A 17,643-nucleotide genomic window follows, 5' to 3' on the forward strand; every position below is an offset into this window, starting at 1 on the left:
TGTATTTCTCGTCAGAAACCACGAAGCCAGGAAGATGTGGCATAATTTTTTAAATGCTGAATGGAAAAATCTGTCAAATCAAAATTATGTATCCAGTGAAAGTATCTTTAAAGAATGAAGATGAATTAGAGACAGTTTCACATGAAGAATCCCCAGAGAACTTATTGCTAGCAGGCCTGCTCTGAAGAGTGGTAAAATAAACTCTTTAGCCAGAGAGGAAATGATACTAGAGGAAATGATATGAAGGATTACTGGTAAGTATAATAAAGGATGATTCTTCTTCTCTGGAGTTCTTTAAAATGTTTGATGCTTGCAAACAAAAACTGTTAACATTGCTGATGACATTTTTAATGCCTTTATATGTAATACAGATTACATTTACAACATAAAAGAGGAAGGTAAAGGGATTTATATGAAGGTCAGGATCCTCCCTTCAACTTAAGAAACAAAATACTGATTCTGAGCAGAATGAAAAGTTAAGGATGTATACTCTAATTCTCTAGAGTAGCCACTAAGAAAAATCATGAGATATAACAAAAGAACAAAATAGATAAATAAAAATGGAACTAAAAACTATCCAAATAACTCATAAGAAGGCAGAAAAAGGAAAACAGGACCACAAAAGGAACAAACATAAATAATAAAATGACAGATCTAAATCCACACACATCCGGTAAGCCCATGACACAGGGTCTAAACATAACAAAGAAAAGACAGAGATGGCCAGAATGGGTAAAACAACATGCCCAAATTACACACTGCCCACAAGAAACTCACTTCAAATGTTACAGGTGGGGCAGAAGTACAATGATGGGAAAAGATATCATGTAAACACTACTCAGAAGAAAGCTAGGAAGGTTGTGTTACCATCTTTTTGTCATGTATAATGTGCACTTTTTTGCCTAAATTTTTGAGAGAAAAATAAGGATCATATTATACATGGGCAGTACTAATTTCCACATACAATTTGCATTATACATGGGTACTAAAACATGGGTGTGCATTATACACTGCAAACACAGTAATATCAAGGTAAACTTTCACGGGTGTCTAACCTTTTGGCATCTCTGGGCCACACTGGAAGAAGAAGACTTGTCTTGGGACACACATTAAAAATATAAACATTAACAAAAAACAAAAAGCCTCACAATGTTTTAAGTAAATAGATAATTTTGTGTTGGGCTGCATTCATAGACACCCTGGGCTGCAGGCTGGACACCCCTGCTCAGAGTAAGGAAAACTGCTAGTGAACAAAGAGAGAAATTACATAATGCTAAAAGCACCAGTTCACCCAGAAGACACTACAACCCTGAATGTGTATATACATATCACAAAGCAAACACTGAGAGAACTTAAAGGGGAAATGACAAAAACACAGTTACAGTTGGAGACTTCAATACTCCTCTCTCAACCAACAGAAATATTAGGTGGAATATCAGCAAGGACAGAGAGGTACTGACAATACTATCAACTGCATGAATCCAGCTGACTGACATAGAAGCTACTTCTCCAACCCAAAACAACAAAATACACATTCTTTTCAAGTGCACATGGAATATCCACCAAGACAGATATTGTGGGCCATAAAACAAACTTTAGCAAATTAAAAAAAAATTGAAATCATATAAAGGACATTCTCTGACCAAAATGAACTCAGACCAGAAATCAGTAACTGAGAGGTAACAGGAAAACCTCCAAGAACTTGGAAATTAAACAGGTGTCTAAATCCATTGTCAGCAGACATTTCTGTAAAGGGCTGGCAAGTAAACACTTCAGGTTTTGTGGATTTAAACTCTGCTGATGTATATAGCACAAAAGGGGCCACAGGGAATGTGTAAGCAAATGGGCATGGCTGTGTTCTAATAAAGCTTCATTTATGAGTACTGAAATAAATAGCAAGATCTCCATATGCACAGGATGCCACCGGTACTTAGAAACACTTGAATAAAGTTGGGCTTTTGTGCTTCAAATAGAACACACTATAAAAATCTGTGCTAACTTCTGGTCTGAATCCATGTAAAAACACATATAATGCTCTTACCATAGTCAGCCCAGGCTGCATTCCGGCACGGATAGCCTCTATCTGTGTATGAGTGAACTGAATTGTATTACTGCAAATGAGAATAGATTAAAAGTTGGTTGAAAATACAGATGAATGACATTCAGTAAAAATTTAGGTAGCAATGAACAGAGTTCTAAACACCTGCTCTGCATCTGTCCCTCTCCTCCCAATCTCTTCTCCCGCCTCACCCTGGCCCAGTGTGTGAGTGTGGTAAAAGTACGTGACGTGAAACCTACCCTGCCATCACAATTTAAATGTACAGTACAGTGTTTTTTAACTATAAGGACAATGCTGTACAGCAGATCTCTAGATTTTCATATTTTACGTGACTGAACCAACCTCTTTTGAATGACTCTCTTCATACCTGTCCATCCACAGATCAGTTAAAACGGAATGAAACTTGTGGAAAGACTACACTTACTTTTCAATACACTTAACCTATTCCAGACCTCATTTGGAGCATCGAAGTTCTAGTTCACAATCTACCACCAAATTTCATGCCCCAGTTATGGTACGTGCATACCAGTAGCTATAATCTGAAACATACAGTCATGATGTAAGAAGCCTGTGCTTAAGTTGAGATAGTCTTCTAATATTTATTTCTTATAGTACCTGAAAATGTTTCTTTTTGTACTATGACCACAGAATGGCCAAAGACGTCTGAGCTATTCGGCCAGTGGACAGACTAGAAGGAAAGTGGGTACAGCACAGAAGTTGCCTGGTACTTTTAAAGAATCAGAAAATTAAAACATATTACATATCCAGCTCAAATGGGAAGCCATTGTTCACTATCACAATTAGAACAGAGAGTAAAATTACCGTTTAGGCTGGTTGTAAGGGTAAGGACCTCGATTAGGGATAACATGAGGTTCAACTGTTAGGGTCTTTGCCTCTTCAGTGTCTTCATCTTCCCCATCCACATCTTTCCTTTTCTTCCCCTTTCCACTTCTTACCGGAAAAGTTATCCTACAACACAAAACTTTTGTTCAGATTTATAATTAACAATAATTTATCGAGCACCTATCTTGTGCATGCCATTGTAGAAAGAATAATCAGATCAGTAATAAACATTTGTAATATAAGGAACTGACTATACATAAATTTTGAAAAAAAGCAGATTTAAAAGCACTGAAACGTGTATTAAGGGTGATCAGATTAGAAAGTCATCTGATTAAGGGAAAATAAAAACATTTATATGACGAGTGTACTTATGTCACAAGTGCTGCCAAATGCTTTGCACACTGTCCTTTATTTAATTAGAAAAGGACTCATGGGAGAGGTGGAATCGAAGATGGGTTTCAAAGCACATAAATGTGGAGGGGAGGGGAGTCACTCCAGGAAGACAAAGTAACGCAGGAGGTCAAGTGTCAGTAGCCAGTTTTGCTGGAGTGTTGGATGCAGCACAGAAAATAAGGCTAGAGCGAGAGCCTTTCAGGCAGAAGTTCTTAGCTCGGGGTCCGTGACACCTCAGCAGGCAACTCCCCATAGGCAGCTGGGGAAAGTCAATGCGTCCTTCAAATTAAACTACAATATTCTCTATGTAGATTTTTACCAGTCTTTCTTCCCATTCTGAAAGGACAGATAATACCCCCCTGCCCAAATGTTAAGAAACAAAGAGACTGAGAGGTCAGCCCTTATTTTGATAAGCAACAGGAAAAATCGGTGTTTTTTAGCTGGGAGTAGAATGACTAGCAATAAAGCATGTGATAGGTGCAAATGAGGAGACGGAGGCAGGAAAGACAGCGCTCCCAGAAGTCCAAGGTGCTGAGGGCCAGAGAGGCTGCAGTCAGGAGTGACATATAAAAAAGTATCTTTAAGGCGGAATCTACAAGGCATAGCACGTGTTATAGGAATAAAAGGATTCAAAAATAATGCCATTAACAGGATTTGGAAAGTAAGGAGGAAGACTAGGTTTAGGCATTAAAAGGATGCAGAATTTTAATGTGTAGAATTATTATTATATTTATATTTAACAGTCAATTAAAATTGTATGTTCTAATTTCCAACTAAAAACTAAGCGCTTGCCTACCCCCCACAGGTACACCGAGTACTTCACACTGATTCTCAACACGAAACCAGGGCAGGGCGGTCAGTGCTTTAGCTTCTTTGTTCTATTTCTACCCAAATGTTAAAACCAAAGCTCCTTTACCACTAAATACAACTCTACTGTAAACATTTAGTTTGTGAAAGCAAGCGAGGTTAAAAATTCTTTTTTCTTAAAAACACAATAAAGTTCAAACTCACATGGCTGTGTGTACTAATTAGGAAACACAGCAGACACAGAATGTGCACGCACATTTCTTCAGTCAAACGCTGCATTCACACACTGCTCTTCAGACAGGCATTTCCCGATCCCTCATAAGATATAAGCTACATTTATGGTGGCCTCAAAATAACTGTTGCACAAATAATTTGAAAAAGAGTCAAATAAAATAAATGTACCCCAGTGATTACACGATGAAAGCAAAGACTGCCCAAACAAAATCCAGGTACAATGCTCAAAACTTACTTTCGCTACAGTCCTAACGGCCTAACTCAGACTACAGAAAGCCTGAAAGGCATACAGCCAGACTGACTTTACCTGAAAGGGGGTATCTGCAGAGCTGGGTCATCCACAGTGACTTTAACATTATGACCAGGGAAGCTGTTTTTCAAATGTTCAATGGAGAGAAATGTATCATTGAAATCCAGGGTGGCAATCTGGTTGGGCATTTTTGAATAATGTGCACTACTTGGATCCCCATAACCTAAAATGATGTCGTGCAGCCAGGCAGGTACCACACAGTCAGTGTTCATCAGGTTCCGAATAGTCTCCAGCACAGCCTGTCAGTAAAAGAACAGAAAAGGGTCGTGTCAAGAAGACATCTCAAACATGTGCACTTCAGTGGAATGCGGAGCTGGCTGCACTAATCCAGAATTCCTGAGTGTTTCAGGGCAAGAAGCTATTTTCTGCTGACAGGTGCTTGGCTAGACTGAATCAACAGCTATATTTTCAGCTGATGCCATACACTGAGTTAAACAAAAGACCAAACTTAGCAAGAACAGTTTATCCGTTAAGAGGTCATTTAGATAGAACATTATAAATGAGTTGACTACTTGACTTCTGTTGGGCAGGGTAAAACTCCAATAAGGTCCATAGAATGGAACTGCCCCTGACCCCCAAAACCCTATAGAACAAACCCTTAAAGAAAATGCTTCCTCTTAGAAACTACTGGAGTTTTTTCCCCTTTACAATTCACCATTCCTCAATGGGAAGAACACACAACAAAAAGAACATTGATGTATGCCTCAATTGTGAAACATTTCATACTTTAGAAATATTAAAGTTAGCACTGTTAGAAATAAGAAATAAACAAGTGAAAATGATAACAATAAAGTGTCAAATAAAATTCAGGATGAAAGAATCCAGACTACAATAAAAGAACATTACAGTAGTTAATGTATACATGATCAAAAGTAATTACTAAAAGCCAAGGAAAATTCTTAGACTTTCTAGTAATTATTTCAACAAAATGTTCTATGTTACACATGTAAATCAGAAGGCTAGGCTGTTAATTTCAAAGAGTAAAATAACCAAACCAGCCACTTTTATACTGTAAATGCTATGCAATCCAACAGGGTAACAAAATAACAGGTTAGCTCATGTAACTACACTCTTATGACGTTGCCTTGTTTTATGTTCTTGCACTTACTGCTACTTGAAATTCTCTTATACATGTCATTGGTTACTGGTTTATCATTTGTCTAATCACTACTAGAATATAATTTCTGTGAGAGCAGGGATATAGGACAGTTTAAGTATGGGAGGTGTAAATGGATGGATGGACAAATAGCTATGTTCACACGATGAATAACACGAGGGCCCACTCTCCAAGGTAATTATGATTGTAGTACGATGATAAAATAAGTCCTTAACAATGATGCAAAGCAGTAGGATGTGCAAAGAGTAAAAAAAATACTACAAAGTATGATAGAAACACAATTTGAAGTGAAAGGTGGATACAAGGGAGACTTGACATTAGCCCAGGTTTCTTGGAGGAAAAGTGGCATTTCAATGTAGCTCAAGTAAAGGATTTGTGAGAAAGCTTTATGTCATCATTGCTGTAAAGTCACAGAAATGTTTTGAGAAGCGGAGTGAAATGATTAGTGGAAGTATATGAAAACCAGGTGACTGGTGACAGACTATGAGGAGAACAGGGGTAGAAACACAGGAGACTATTTTGAAACTATTCAGGCAGGAGGTAAAGCATCCAGATTAGGACATGCTGCACAAACAGGAGAAGAGAGAAGGAATAAATGAGGATGCTGCCCAGGTATGTAACGAAACACCAAAGATACCAAAAAAGCAGTCTCCCTTCCCAAACAGGCAATTCAATCATTCCTCCTTTTTCTTGCATCAGGACCTGAATGTCTCTTTGAAGCTCCAGGGTGCCTATCGGCATCCTTTTCATGGCTTCAGCACTTTCTAAGTTTTCATGGCAGTTGTCTATATTTCTAACTTCCCTTTCATTAGGAATCTAAGCTCCCTAAAGATATAAGCTGTACCTTATTCATCCTTATTAGCTCCATACAACTTAGCACAATACCAGTCAACAATGGAGGCAGGGATGCCGGAGATGAAGGACACAGCATCCGTGGGGCTGGAAAGCTAATCGGGCTGACGAGGAACTGGGCGTGGGGTGTGAGCACAGAAAACATCAGCGTATTTGCACTGTTCTGTCTTCGACAACAGAGTGAGATGGGGAATAAATTCCGCTGTGTGTAAGGTTTTCTCTTTCAGTTACAAAAACTAAAGATAATCAAGTGAGTGTTTTAAGAAGCACTGTGTTGAGTGGAGAAAGGAAAGAAAGGCACTTGTGCAAAAGCTAGTGTTACCAAATGCTAGAACTGCTCAATGTTTAGGTTTCACAATATAGTTTCAAACAATAATTCTTGTTTATTTTTCATTGTATTTTTCCACTACCGTGCATCCCCCTTATACCTCCTCCCCCAGCAATCGCCACCCTGATGTCCACGAGTCCCTTTTCCTTTCTGCTCCATCCCTCCACCCTCAAACCCCTCTCTATACTGTCATCCTGCTCTCTAGGAGTCAAATAATAATTTTTAAAATCTTCCTTTACTAAAAAACTCCTCTCTACACAAAAGTTATTATGAAAGTAAAACTCTCTAGCCCCCAAACCTCCCCTTTCCCACTAATGAGTGAAGTATAAATACATTACATCATGAGTAATTCAAAGCCCTAAAGTCCCACATCAGCACCCTTAGTGACTTGGAAGTACACTTCTTTTATACTCATAAAAGGAGTCATGGGAAACAAATAAGCAGTTTTCTTCACCTCTTACTGGGCACAAACTGAGTATCTAATATACAGAAAGCAAGGAAGGAGGACCTTTAAAATAACACATGAATTACACCCTGACTGGGTAGCTCGGTTGGTTAGAGCACAGTCCAACACACCAAGGGCCTGGGTCTGATCCCAGTCAGGGCACATATGAGAACCAGCCAATGAGCGCTTCAACAGATGGAACAGCACATCGACGTTTCTCTCTCTTTCTTTCCCTCTATCTCAAAATCAGTAAAAAAGTTAGTGATCATTATTTTTCTTAACAAATCATTTAAACCTAGTAGCTACATATATATCTCAAAAAATTTTCAAATTATGCAGTGTTTTTAATTATATAGCCCCCAAATTACCTTGAAGTTATTTTCCTTTGGTTTTCTCCTCATTATTACATTGAAAGTCTCATACACATCTTCCGCTCCATTCTGAATAGTGTTGGTCATGTCTTGTTGGTACTGGTTTGGATCCAAAAACACTCTAAATGTCCTCGACTCTCCTCTAAGATTGGGTCTGGGTTCGGGCCCTGAGTATTTTGAAAAAGTTTGTCAAACAAAGTATGTGTTTTCCAAATATCAAAGTAAGTTAGCAGTATTCCTTTTCCAGAAATAGTGAGTAAACTGTTTAGACCTAACTCCAGCCACCCCCCTGACTAGAATGCTTTCCATCCATCCACTTTAAATTCTAAAAAGCAGAAAATATTTTCTTTCTCTAAATTCTTACTATTTCTCCCTAAAGTAGTCCTGTAATGTCTATGATGCGATGCCAGGAACTCCAATTACTTCTGTATGACTCGACTAAAATCGGAGCCTCAGAAGTCGAACCCCTGCACTTCTGTCATCACCCGTGGCTACTGTACGTGGCTGGCCATGCGTGTCTTTCCACATTCCACACTGATATCACTAGTGGAAAGGAAACTGCATCCACTGACAGCTGAAAGCTCAGAGGTTGCTTCTTTTTGTCTTGGGCCTCCAACTCTGGTCCTGTTATGTTTATTCTAATATCCACCATTCCCTTCTTCTATTTTACTTGTATTCTAGTGATAAAAGTGGCCTAATTGTCAGTACTTTGGCAATGGTGCAATCTCCTGAAATCACAGGTAATAGAAACTACTTTAAGTTCTATGAGAGGTTTAGTAAATTGTAAAATTACAGATTATAAAATAAGCACTGGACATGCATGCAGTTATAATTACAATTTAATAGTATTACCAAAAAGGTGAGGACAACATAAACATTTCAGAGAACAATCAGTGAAAAGCTTAAGACTCAAAGAGCTAACTAACCACGGCAGGGGTGTCCGACCTGCGTCCCTCCTGCCACGCTGAAGCCCAAGATGGCCATGAAAGCGGTCCCATGCAACATTGCAAATTTACATAAAACATTACGAGATTCTTTTGTGATTACGTGTCGCAATGTATTTAACATGTGGCCCAAGACAACTCTTCCTCCAGTGTGGCGCGGACACACCAAAAGGCGCAGTTTCTAAATGGGGTCATGCCAGCATGGGCATCCCAGGTGGGACAGCTCCTTCTACAAGTCGGTTCTGTCTACGTGCTCGCATCCCTGGTTCCCAACCAGCAAACAGCAGTAATTAACCATCCCCTATCCCTACCCCAGTCACCTGCCAACATAAATACTACCAAACATTTCAAGTTGCAGAGTAGTGCTATTCCCAATTGAGAACCACTCCCATAATGAATGAAATCAATAAAACTTAAGGAGAAAAAAATTAGACAAATATATCATTGAACAACTATCAAAGGTTTTCAGTTTTGTAAAAGCAATATTGTAAAGTATTATAAAAGGAAGCTTTACATAAAGATAATTTCAAAAGATCCTGTCCTTTCTAGTATTTAACATAGATGTTTAGAAATCATTTATTTCTAAAACTGAGTGGTAGGTATGCTATACACATTTTACATGTAATCCTTTGTGTCAACTTAGTACACAAAACAACTAAAAATAGCACTTGAGGTGCAAAAGGAAAAGAAGGCAAAGAAATGTATCATTAGGTACACAAGCTTTCAAAACACAGATCCCCGTACCGTCCTCAATGACGCGTCCCTTGTCATCCAGCATGCCCTGGATTTCACAGCCTCGGACATAAACCAGGCCCACCTGCTCAATAAAAGGTCTCCTGCGGTCAAACTTGGTACCATACGGTTTTGTGGGACGCACAGTAATTAAAAAGCAGACATCATGCTTACGGAGACCTGGTAAAACATAAAGACATTTTCACTTATCATTGTTTTTCATCTTTCTGACAAATTTTCATCTTAGGAACAGAGATACAAAAAAAAAAAACATCTAAAATATCAGAGATGGCCAATGATTACATTTGCATTGTAATATAATCATGCATGGGCTTTCCCATAACCTCTAATACTCAGTGTTTGATAGTATTAATTAAAATGAAAGTTTTTGGCCCTGGCTGCTGTAGCTCAGTGGATTGAGTGCGGGCCTGTGAACCACATGATCGCAGTTCATTTCCCAGTCAGGGCACATGCCTGGGTTGCGGGCCAGTTCCCAGTGGGGGACTCACAAGAGGCAACCATACATTGATATTTCTCTCCCTCTCTCCTTCCCTTCCTCTCTAAAGATAAATAAATAAAATCTTAAAAAAAAGATATTTAAAAATAAATAAATAAAAAATAAATAAAATGAAAGTTTCTTTATATTAAAATTTGAAAATTTTATGCCATGAATACATTACTAAATAAGTCCCCCAAGTCAGGCGACAGTTCCAATATTGAATGCTCGTCTTCATTCTTATTTTTAACATTCCAAACAAGTAACCAAAAATATGGCCGGCATATAATCCATCTGTATCACATTTGGCAGGTTTCTAACATCACTTTGAACTATCCATCAGTCATTCCAACAACACAGTCTAAATGTATTTCACTAAAAAAGGTCAACTCAAAAACAATTCATCAAGGCACAACAGCAGTGTCTGCAGACACCATGCTGAGGAGGCTGAATACAGTTTGTTGGCAAATACTGAAACATTTTTTAAGTGAATGTGAAGAAATAGGAGACCTGCCCCAAAGTCCATGGCTTCTCAGCTATCTGGCCAAACAGTAAATGCAACTGGATTCCCTATTCGATTAAAAGTAGACAGTGAAGACAAGGAACATGAAAGTAGACTACAAAGCATATGCTGTCATACTACTTAATCTTTATTTCTTTTCTGGTTTGACTTTGTTAGCCAGTGTATGACAAAAATGCAAATTTAGACAAGACTGTGCTTGTAACCTTGATAAGTAACAGGACACACAAGTAAATCCAATCAGCAATGTGAGTGTGTGCCTAACAATGTTGGGACCATTTTGGTTTGCTTCAATATGGAGTGTATAGAGTTCAAGTGTGCTAGAAATCCTAACTGTTGATACATGATAATGAGTTTATTTCTCAACAAATGCTAAGCAAAGGAGCAGAGCATGAGAACTAAGAGGAAGTGTTCTACTGTGACTTGTACTGCCCACATGACTTCTGATCTGCATGACTCATTAAAACTTCTAAGTGTCAGAGCCAAAGAAGTGGCCCTGAGAAGTAACTCAGTCCCTACCGATGTCAGTTTTGCACATCACTGAGGGATGAGGACCTGTTTACTCCTAAAGCAGATCATTTTACTGTGGGACATTAAAAATACCTACATGACAATGAACTCCATTACCTCTCTCCTTTCAACCATCTACATTCATTCCTTTTGGAACGTGCCTTTTGGAACAGAATCTGGCATTTCAATTTCCTTAATTCTGTTTCCTCAATTTTAAATGAGGTATGGAGCAGATGAGGGCCTGAACTTCACATCTTCCTGACAGGGACAAGGATGTTTTTTAGTATCTAGCTTAAACTCTTCAAAGCTATTCTTATCTATATATGTATTATTCTTATCCCAGAACATTTTTCATTGTTTTGAGAGAGAGGTAAAGGGAGAAACATGGGTGCGAGAGAGAAGCATGAATGGTTGGCTCCTGTATGTGCCCTGACTGGGTACCATACACACCCAGACCTGGACTGGGGATGGGGAATCAAACCCGCAACCTAGCGATATGCCCTGAGGGGAAATGAAACCTGCAACCTTTCAGTTACTGGACAACACTCCAACTGAGCTCTATTGGCCAGGGCAAAAGCTATTCTGTTTTTACAAGATAATACTGTTTTTACAAAACAATGTTCATTACTATTTACACAACCTCCTTCTTACTTTTGTCTAAATTTGCTACTTGGTTATTCTCTCTGTGATCAATACTGGGTCTGAATTTTAGCTCTCGCCTCCCGTAAAACACTTTTCTCCTCACCATTCCTTCAAGTATGAATTGCTTCTCCCACAACACCCTATTGTTCTCTATCCTGCCCATCAAAATTCACCCATGCTATTTCTCATTCTACCAGAGGCCTATGTTTAAAAGAAAAAAGAGCTCCCCTCACCCTCCCCAGAAGACTGATGTCCTGACAGAAGTCTGCAAAGTAATGGAGGAATGGGGTTTAGAGAAACAGCCTTTCCCCCTTAACCCAGTAATGCAGACTGGTCGTCTGTCATCTATAAATTTCTGTGAAGGGTCTTTTATATATTTTTAAGTTTATTTCCAATATTACATCTATGGGTAGCCAAGAAGTTATTTCAGTTTATTACCCCCTTAAACACTAAGGGTTAACAAATATAAGACCTTTTCCAGCAACTTAACGCCTTTCTCAAAGTTCAGACATAATAAAGGTACACATTATTCTAGACATGTAATGCATCAGACTGGAACACTTTTGAAGCAATCTGGAGTCACAAAATCTGTCACAAACTATATCCACTACAGTGGCCATTTGTTAAAACATTTGGCCAGCTTCGCTGCAGCATTCCTTCAGAATTATGTGATAAATATATCATACAGGGCTTGTTATAAACAACTCCGTCGAGAGCAGTAACTTCTGAAAACTGAACCTCTAAGGGACTATCCCTTTCCTTCTGGCATGCCAGGAAGGTGCAAGGAGATAAAACCTGCCAGCTACTGCTTCTTACAACAAGGCAGCAAGAGCTCCCGTAGACAGCTGGGAGAAAAAGTTACAAGTGCCAATTAAAACTCGGTTCCGTACCATTTCTGACATAGGTGCTAGCAATGTTTTAACTCTGTAAGACTTAGTAACTCTCAACATATTTGCCCCTAAGTAACAGTAATTGTGGAACTCCCATCCGTCAACTCTTGTCTAGTAAAAAATAGAAAAAAAAACCCTCCTAATTTTCTGCAATTATTATTTATCCTGAGTACACAGGACTTCACTGATTTTCTGACTTCCTCCCTTTGGTGTAAATAAACGATTACTATTTCTTTTTGAGTTGTTTTGCTAGATCCCCCTATAATTTCTTTTGAGTCTGATTTATATTGTGAATTTTTATTTCCATAAATGGTATGCATCCCTATTCTCAACTTTGTTTTTATCTTATAAAAATACCAATTTTCCTTGTTCTGTTGTATATTCCCCCTTTTTTCAGTGAACACTAATATTTTTACCCTTTTTGTATTGATCCCGCAAACTCATAAACATTACCTTCTTAAATTTAAGATTTAAAACACTTTCAGCTCTGCTAACTGCAATTTTCAAAACACTTTGATATTAATGCTATTTGATGCTTTTATTAAAGTATTAAGGTACTGAATCATTCTTCTACAATCCCTGGTATTTTTTACTAATGGTAGTTATAAAGACAACTGGCATTCTTCAAATCGAACTTTAAGGATAAAATTTAAAGAGTTTAAAAGGGTAACATTTAGTCAAAGTGCTCTGCTAATTCTCTAAGTGAAATTCTACATGATAAACCACAAAGTTAAAAGGTAACCACTTTCTGAAATGCAGAATTACCTTCCCATTCATCTTTGATGTGATCTCTGACGTTGAGATTGATGGTCACGTCAGCGCGAACTCGGGTCGGCCAGTTCTCACCGATGTTGGGTTTGGCCACCTCAACCACAGTGAAAGCCACAATGGGCTGAGCCATTCGCGCCCAACCACCAAATACTACGCCGCCATACTCAGATTGCCTGAAAACCAAAGAAGTGGACGATTACTCAAACAAGATATAACTTTTGGATAAGTAAAACGAGTAAGAATACATGTTTAGCTAGTATTTAAGTCCTAACTTTAGTAACTCTTTATTTCTATACTTGAAAAGAAAAATCTAAGTCTCAATCTATAGGGAGTATACACGGTGGAATAAGAGGCAAACATGGTCCAGAAAAGAAGGGGAAATAGGGGAGCACCCTGTACACCCCCAGAGAACAAGGTAACTCTGCACATAAGAGCCGAGCCAGCTGCCAAAGAATGAAACAATCCAGCACATTTAGTTTTATTTTATATTCCTATCCTTTTCCCTTCTTTATCAAAATAGTCTCAGCTGTTTAATTTTATCTTATGTGCTCTAGTATTTTGAAAAGCTGTTTCAAAAACACTTTAGAACAAGCCAGAAGTTAACAAATTAAAACAAGCAAATGATAATACCCATGTAAATGCCTTCTTAGGGTATAAGATGTGAACCATTTGAAAGGTGCTGTCGTGGGCTGGGGGGACAAACAACTAAGTCAGTTGTAATAACCAAGCCCACCAACACCCAAACACCCATTCTCCCTGCTTATAGTAATCTCAGTAGTACTTTAATTTTTATATTACATAGTATATTTGGGAAACCTGTAATAAAAAAATGGCAGCAATATTCCAAAATTTGCAAGTATTGCCAAAAATGACATGCTCACAAAGATAACTACATTCTAAGTAAAGGCTTTGTGCCATAGTAAAAAACTGCAGAACTTCATAACATCAAAAAGTAAAACAAATTAAAAATAAAAACTTTGCAATCCAATGACTTGGTTCACCCTGGGACAATTTTTAAAAGGCATTACCTTGTGTCTAAAGCTTCTGTAATAACTTTTTAGCACTGCCCTCATATTTTACAACTTTACTATGGTACAGTTGACATGAAATACATTCACTGTAAATGTACAATTCATTCACTGTAAATGTACGATTCGGTGATTTTTATTAATTTATAGAATTGTGCATCTCTCACCACAATCCAATTTGAGAATACTTCCATCATACTTAAAAAAGACCCCTGCGGTCCAGCTGCAGTGAGTGCCTGTCCCCACCCGGGCAAGCACCGGTCAGGAGGGAAGTACAGCCTCGGCCTCTCCCGGGCCTGCCCTCTGACCCTGCCGCGCAGTGTCATCCGTCTGACAGCAGGGCCCTCAGAAAAACGCCCCCGCTCCCCTCCTACCTTCAGAACGTGTGGAAGAGAATGAGGCCCGGCCCGTTTTTAGATCTGCCTGTTTTTAAGTTTTCGGTCATGGGCAATAAGGAATAAAATTTTAGAAAAATTTAGTACCACAACTTAACTACAAAAAGTGACATTTTCTTCCCCATTAGCAGAAACTGTAAGTTAAAAACAAAATCCCTTATAAACAGACCATAAAAACTGGGTTACTGCTTTTCTTGGCATTTAAGTAAAATATAACTAAATTCTACTTGATGAACTGTTAGTTAATAAATCCATACTTTGCAAAATGGCCAAAACTAGGCCCTGAATCTGAGCACAGAAATGCAAGGTAACTGCGAATCCTGAGGACGCTTCCGGAGCAAGCACTCCCCCGGGGCCCCAACAACGGCAGTAATTCCAGCCAAGCTGTGGGCGGGACACTCAGCCTGCGGGTGTGCACAGCGCTAGCCTGCTACTGACTCAACTGATTATTAAGTCAAAAATACTTTATTTTGTGTTTCACAGGCTCACCCAAAATAACTATTCACATAATACTTAATTAAAGAATAGAACTGGGTATGAAATAAAATGCAAAAGGGAAAAATAGATCATGACCACTGTGTCTCTGTAGCTCTCTAAAATTAGAAGGGCAGAAGCCTGGGGTACCTGCACTGGCTGTACTGTAACAAAAATTCATTTTACATTTATTATTGGAGATTTCACTTGTGACATACAATTTATCTGTGTCAACTTTATACTTAGAATGAAACAGTGACCAAGGGCACTCACCACAAATCAATCATGACTAAAAGGCAAAACTAACCTTAACCTTCACAAGTCCATCACAGAACTGCCTGCAATAACCAGAATGAAAGGTTTTTTCCTTAGCTAAAGGAATTATCTAAAGACATGAGCTAGCGGTTGGGGAGCAGATGAATTCCTCAGATAACAAGACCAACTCAACCGGCCCTAAAAGGAAATGCTGATGATTTAGGCTCTTCCAGACACCTCAGGGTGGAGGACCAGGGAGACTTCCCAGGGCAGTGTTCAGAAGTGCCCCGCGCCGCCTGCCGGGTTCCTCAGGTGGGCCAAGCAGAGCGGGGAACGTCCCAGAGCCGTGAGGGCAGCAGACACCCCTTTGTCAGAAGCTCCTCCAGGCCCTCGACCGCCCTGCTGGCCAGCCCACAGGCTCTCCCCTTTTCTCGTTTCCTAGTGCCCAGCCCTGGCCCCTCTCTGTCCCCTCTCACCTCCAGAACAAGGACCTACCTTCCCCCATCCCCAGTCCCACCTGCAAATACCCAGACTCTGTATTTTAGCACTTTTGATGTATTCTAAGTTACACTGAAGGATTTCTCAAAGACTAAGTATCTCTCATTTTGGAGGGCATCTGCACACCAGGTACACTATTTCTAAATGCACTTCTGAGCCTTCTGGCAGAAGTGTGTCTGTCACCGTCTGCATCTCTTCACTGCAAATGGAGCCAATTCACTAACCACGGCTTCATTCTGCTGACACTGTCCTCGATGTCCTGACGGATTTCGTAAGTCGACTCTAAGCGGAAGAGATTAAAGTTCCTTAGGAGGTAATCGTGAAGAGTCAGAAACTGCAAATTCAACTTGGGAAGAGCAAGACAACCTGAAAAGGAAAATAACATCCGTATTTGAATTAATTTTTCAATCAGACATCTGTCCTCTATACAAAAAAGGTATCACAAATTTGGTAAGAATGCAATTTAATGGTGTCTAAAATATAGCATATTTAATAAGGTCTTATTCCTATTTCCACACATAAGTGAAACTCACAAACTCGTTACCATTTAACCTACACTTAGCAAATCTCGAAATCAGTAATGCTACCATGGAATTAGTCCAAGACAAAATCACCCAGAAAACTGAATGAGCACATTACCCTGCACAGCGCCGTCTCGACAACCACTCCTGCGCCCTCCCGCACCTCTGCCTTTTGCTGGACCTGCAGGGGGAGGCCCTGCCTGACTGTGCTGTGCTTCCTCCTCTGTCTGTATCAGTGAAGAGTAGTCTTTCCACTGTCCTCACTCGACAGTGCTTCCCTTGGATGATAAGTGACTGTGCATTCAGCAGAGATAGCAAAAAGGTTTTTTTTTTAAAGATTTTATTGATTTATCTTTAGAGGGAAAGGGAAGGAGAGAGGGAGAGAAATATCAGTGTATGGTTGCCTCTTGTGAGTCCCCTGATGGGAACTAGCCTGCAACCCAGGCATGTGCCCTGGGAATCAAACCATGGTTGCTTGGTTCCCAGGCCCGCGCTCAATCCACTGAGCTGCACCAGCCAGGGCTCAAAAAGTTTTTTTAAAAAGCCAAAATATATTTCACTTGAAAATCATATTCTTTTCACCATCCTTATTATAGTTACCAAAGCAGTAACACACCTAAAAGCAAGAAACATTAATGTATAAGAATTTCACACTTGTTTATGTTAGTAAACTCTCAGTTAAAAATCTAGTTCAATTGCTTTAAAGTCAGAAGGTGAAAGAAACCATCTCCTTCAATAGCGTACTTTTATTTAAAAAAAAAAAGACAATGAAAATGTCACCATTTCAGTGCTCACTGAATGAACAAATCTAGCTGTTAAGCAGCAACAACTACTAACATGACGAAAAGACAACCAGGCGTTATGTGCCTCCTGCTGAAAAAGAAACGCACCACTACCAAGATTCTGGCCAGAGAGAGAGAACCTCACCCCGACTGAGCCTCTGCATCCAGCTGCCAATTTGCAGGAAAAAGCCAGCAAGCAAGCAAACAAACAAACAAACGGGCAGAGGGACAGGCTCACAGTCACTTAGAAAAATCGGACTGTGAGAAACTACACAGATCAGACAGTGCAGGTCTTCCATGGAAAGACAAGGAAGAGATACAGGGGTACCTATAAAATAAAAGGTATTTTTAAAATGTACGAGACTGACGTTAGAGTCTAGGGCTACATGCTTGGGTGATAAAACTATTTTAAAATGCAAGATACTG

The 17,643-nt window shown here is 39.3% G+C and overlaps 1 protein-coding gene across 1 annotated transcript in view; it reads right to left on the reverse strand.

The window, feature by feature from the left end:
• Positions 1 to 17,643, reverse strand: part of AQR (aquarius intron-binding spliceosomal factor) — an 87,364-nt gene that overhangs the window by 28,147 nt on the left and 41,574 nt on the right. Inside the window, exons 16-22 of the mRNA XM_037133156.2 lie at positions 16,139 to 16,280; positions 13,259 to 13,437; positions 9,448 to 9,615; positions 7,757 to 7,926; positions 4,644 to 4,885; positions 2,882 to 3,028; positions 2,042 to 2,111 (exon numbers count right to left, since the gene is read on the reverse strand). Coding sequence (XP_036989051.1) covers positions 2,042 to 2,111; positions 2,882 to 3,028; positions 4,644 to 4,885; positions 7,757 to 7,926; positions 9,448 to 9,615; positions 13,259 to 13,437; positions 16,139 to 16,280 — 1,118 coding nt within the window. The remainder of the gene's footprint in view (positions 1 to 2,041; positions 2,112 to 2,881; positions 3,029 to 4,643; positions 4,886 to 7,756; positions 7,927 to 9,447; positions 9,616 to 13,258; positions 13,438 to 16,138; positions 16,281 to 17,643) is intronic.

Source organism: Artibeus jamaicensis, unplaced genomic scaffold, assembly GCF_021234435.1.
Source record: "Artibeus jamaicensis isolate MK-2021 breed Jamaican fruit bat unplaced genomic scaffold, CSHL_Jam_final contig_1132, whole genome shotgun sequence".
Classification (NCBI taxonomy): Eukaryota; Metazoa; Chordata; class Mammalia; order Chiroptera; family Phyllostomidae; genus Artibeus; species Artibeus jamaicensis.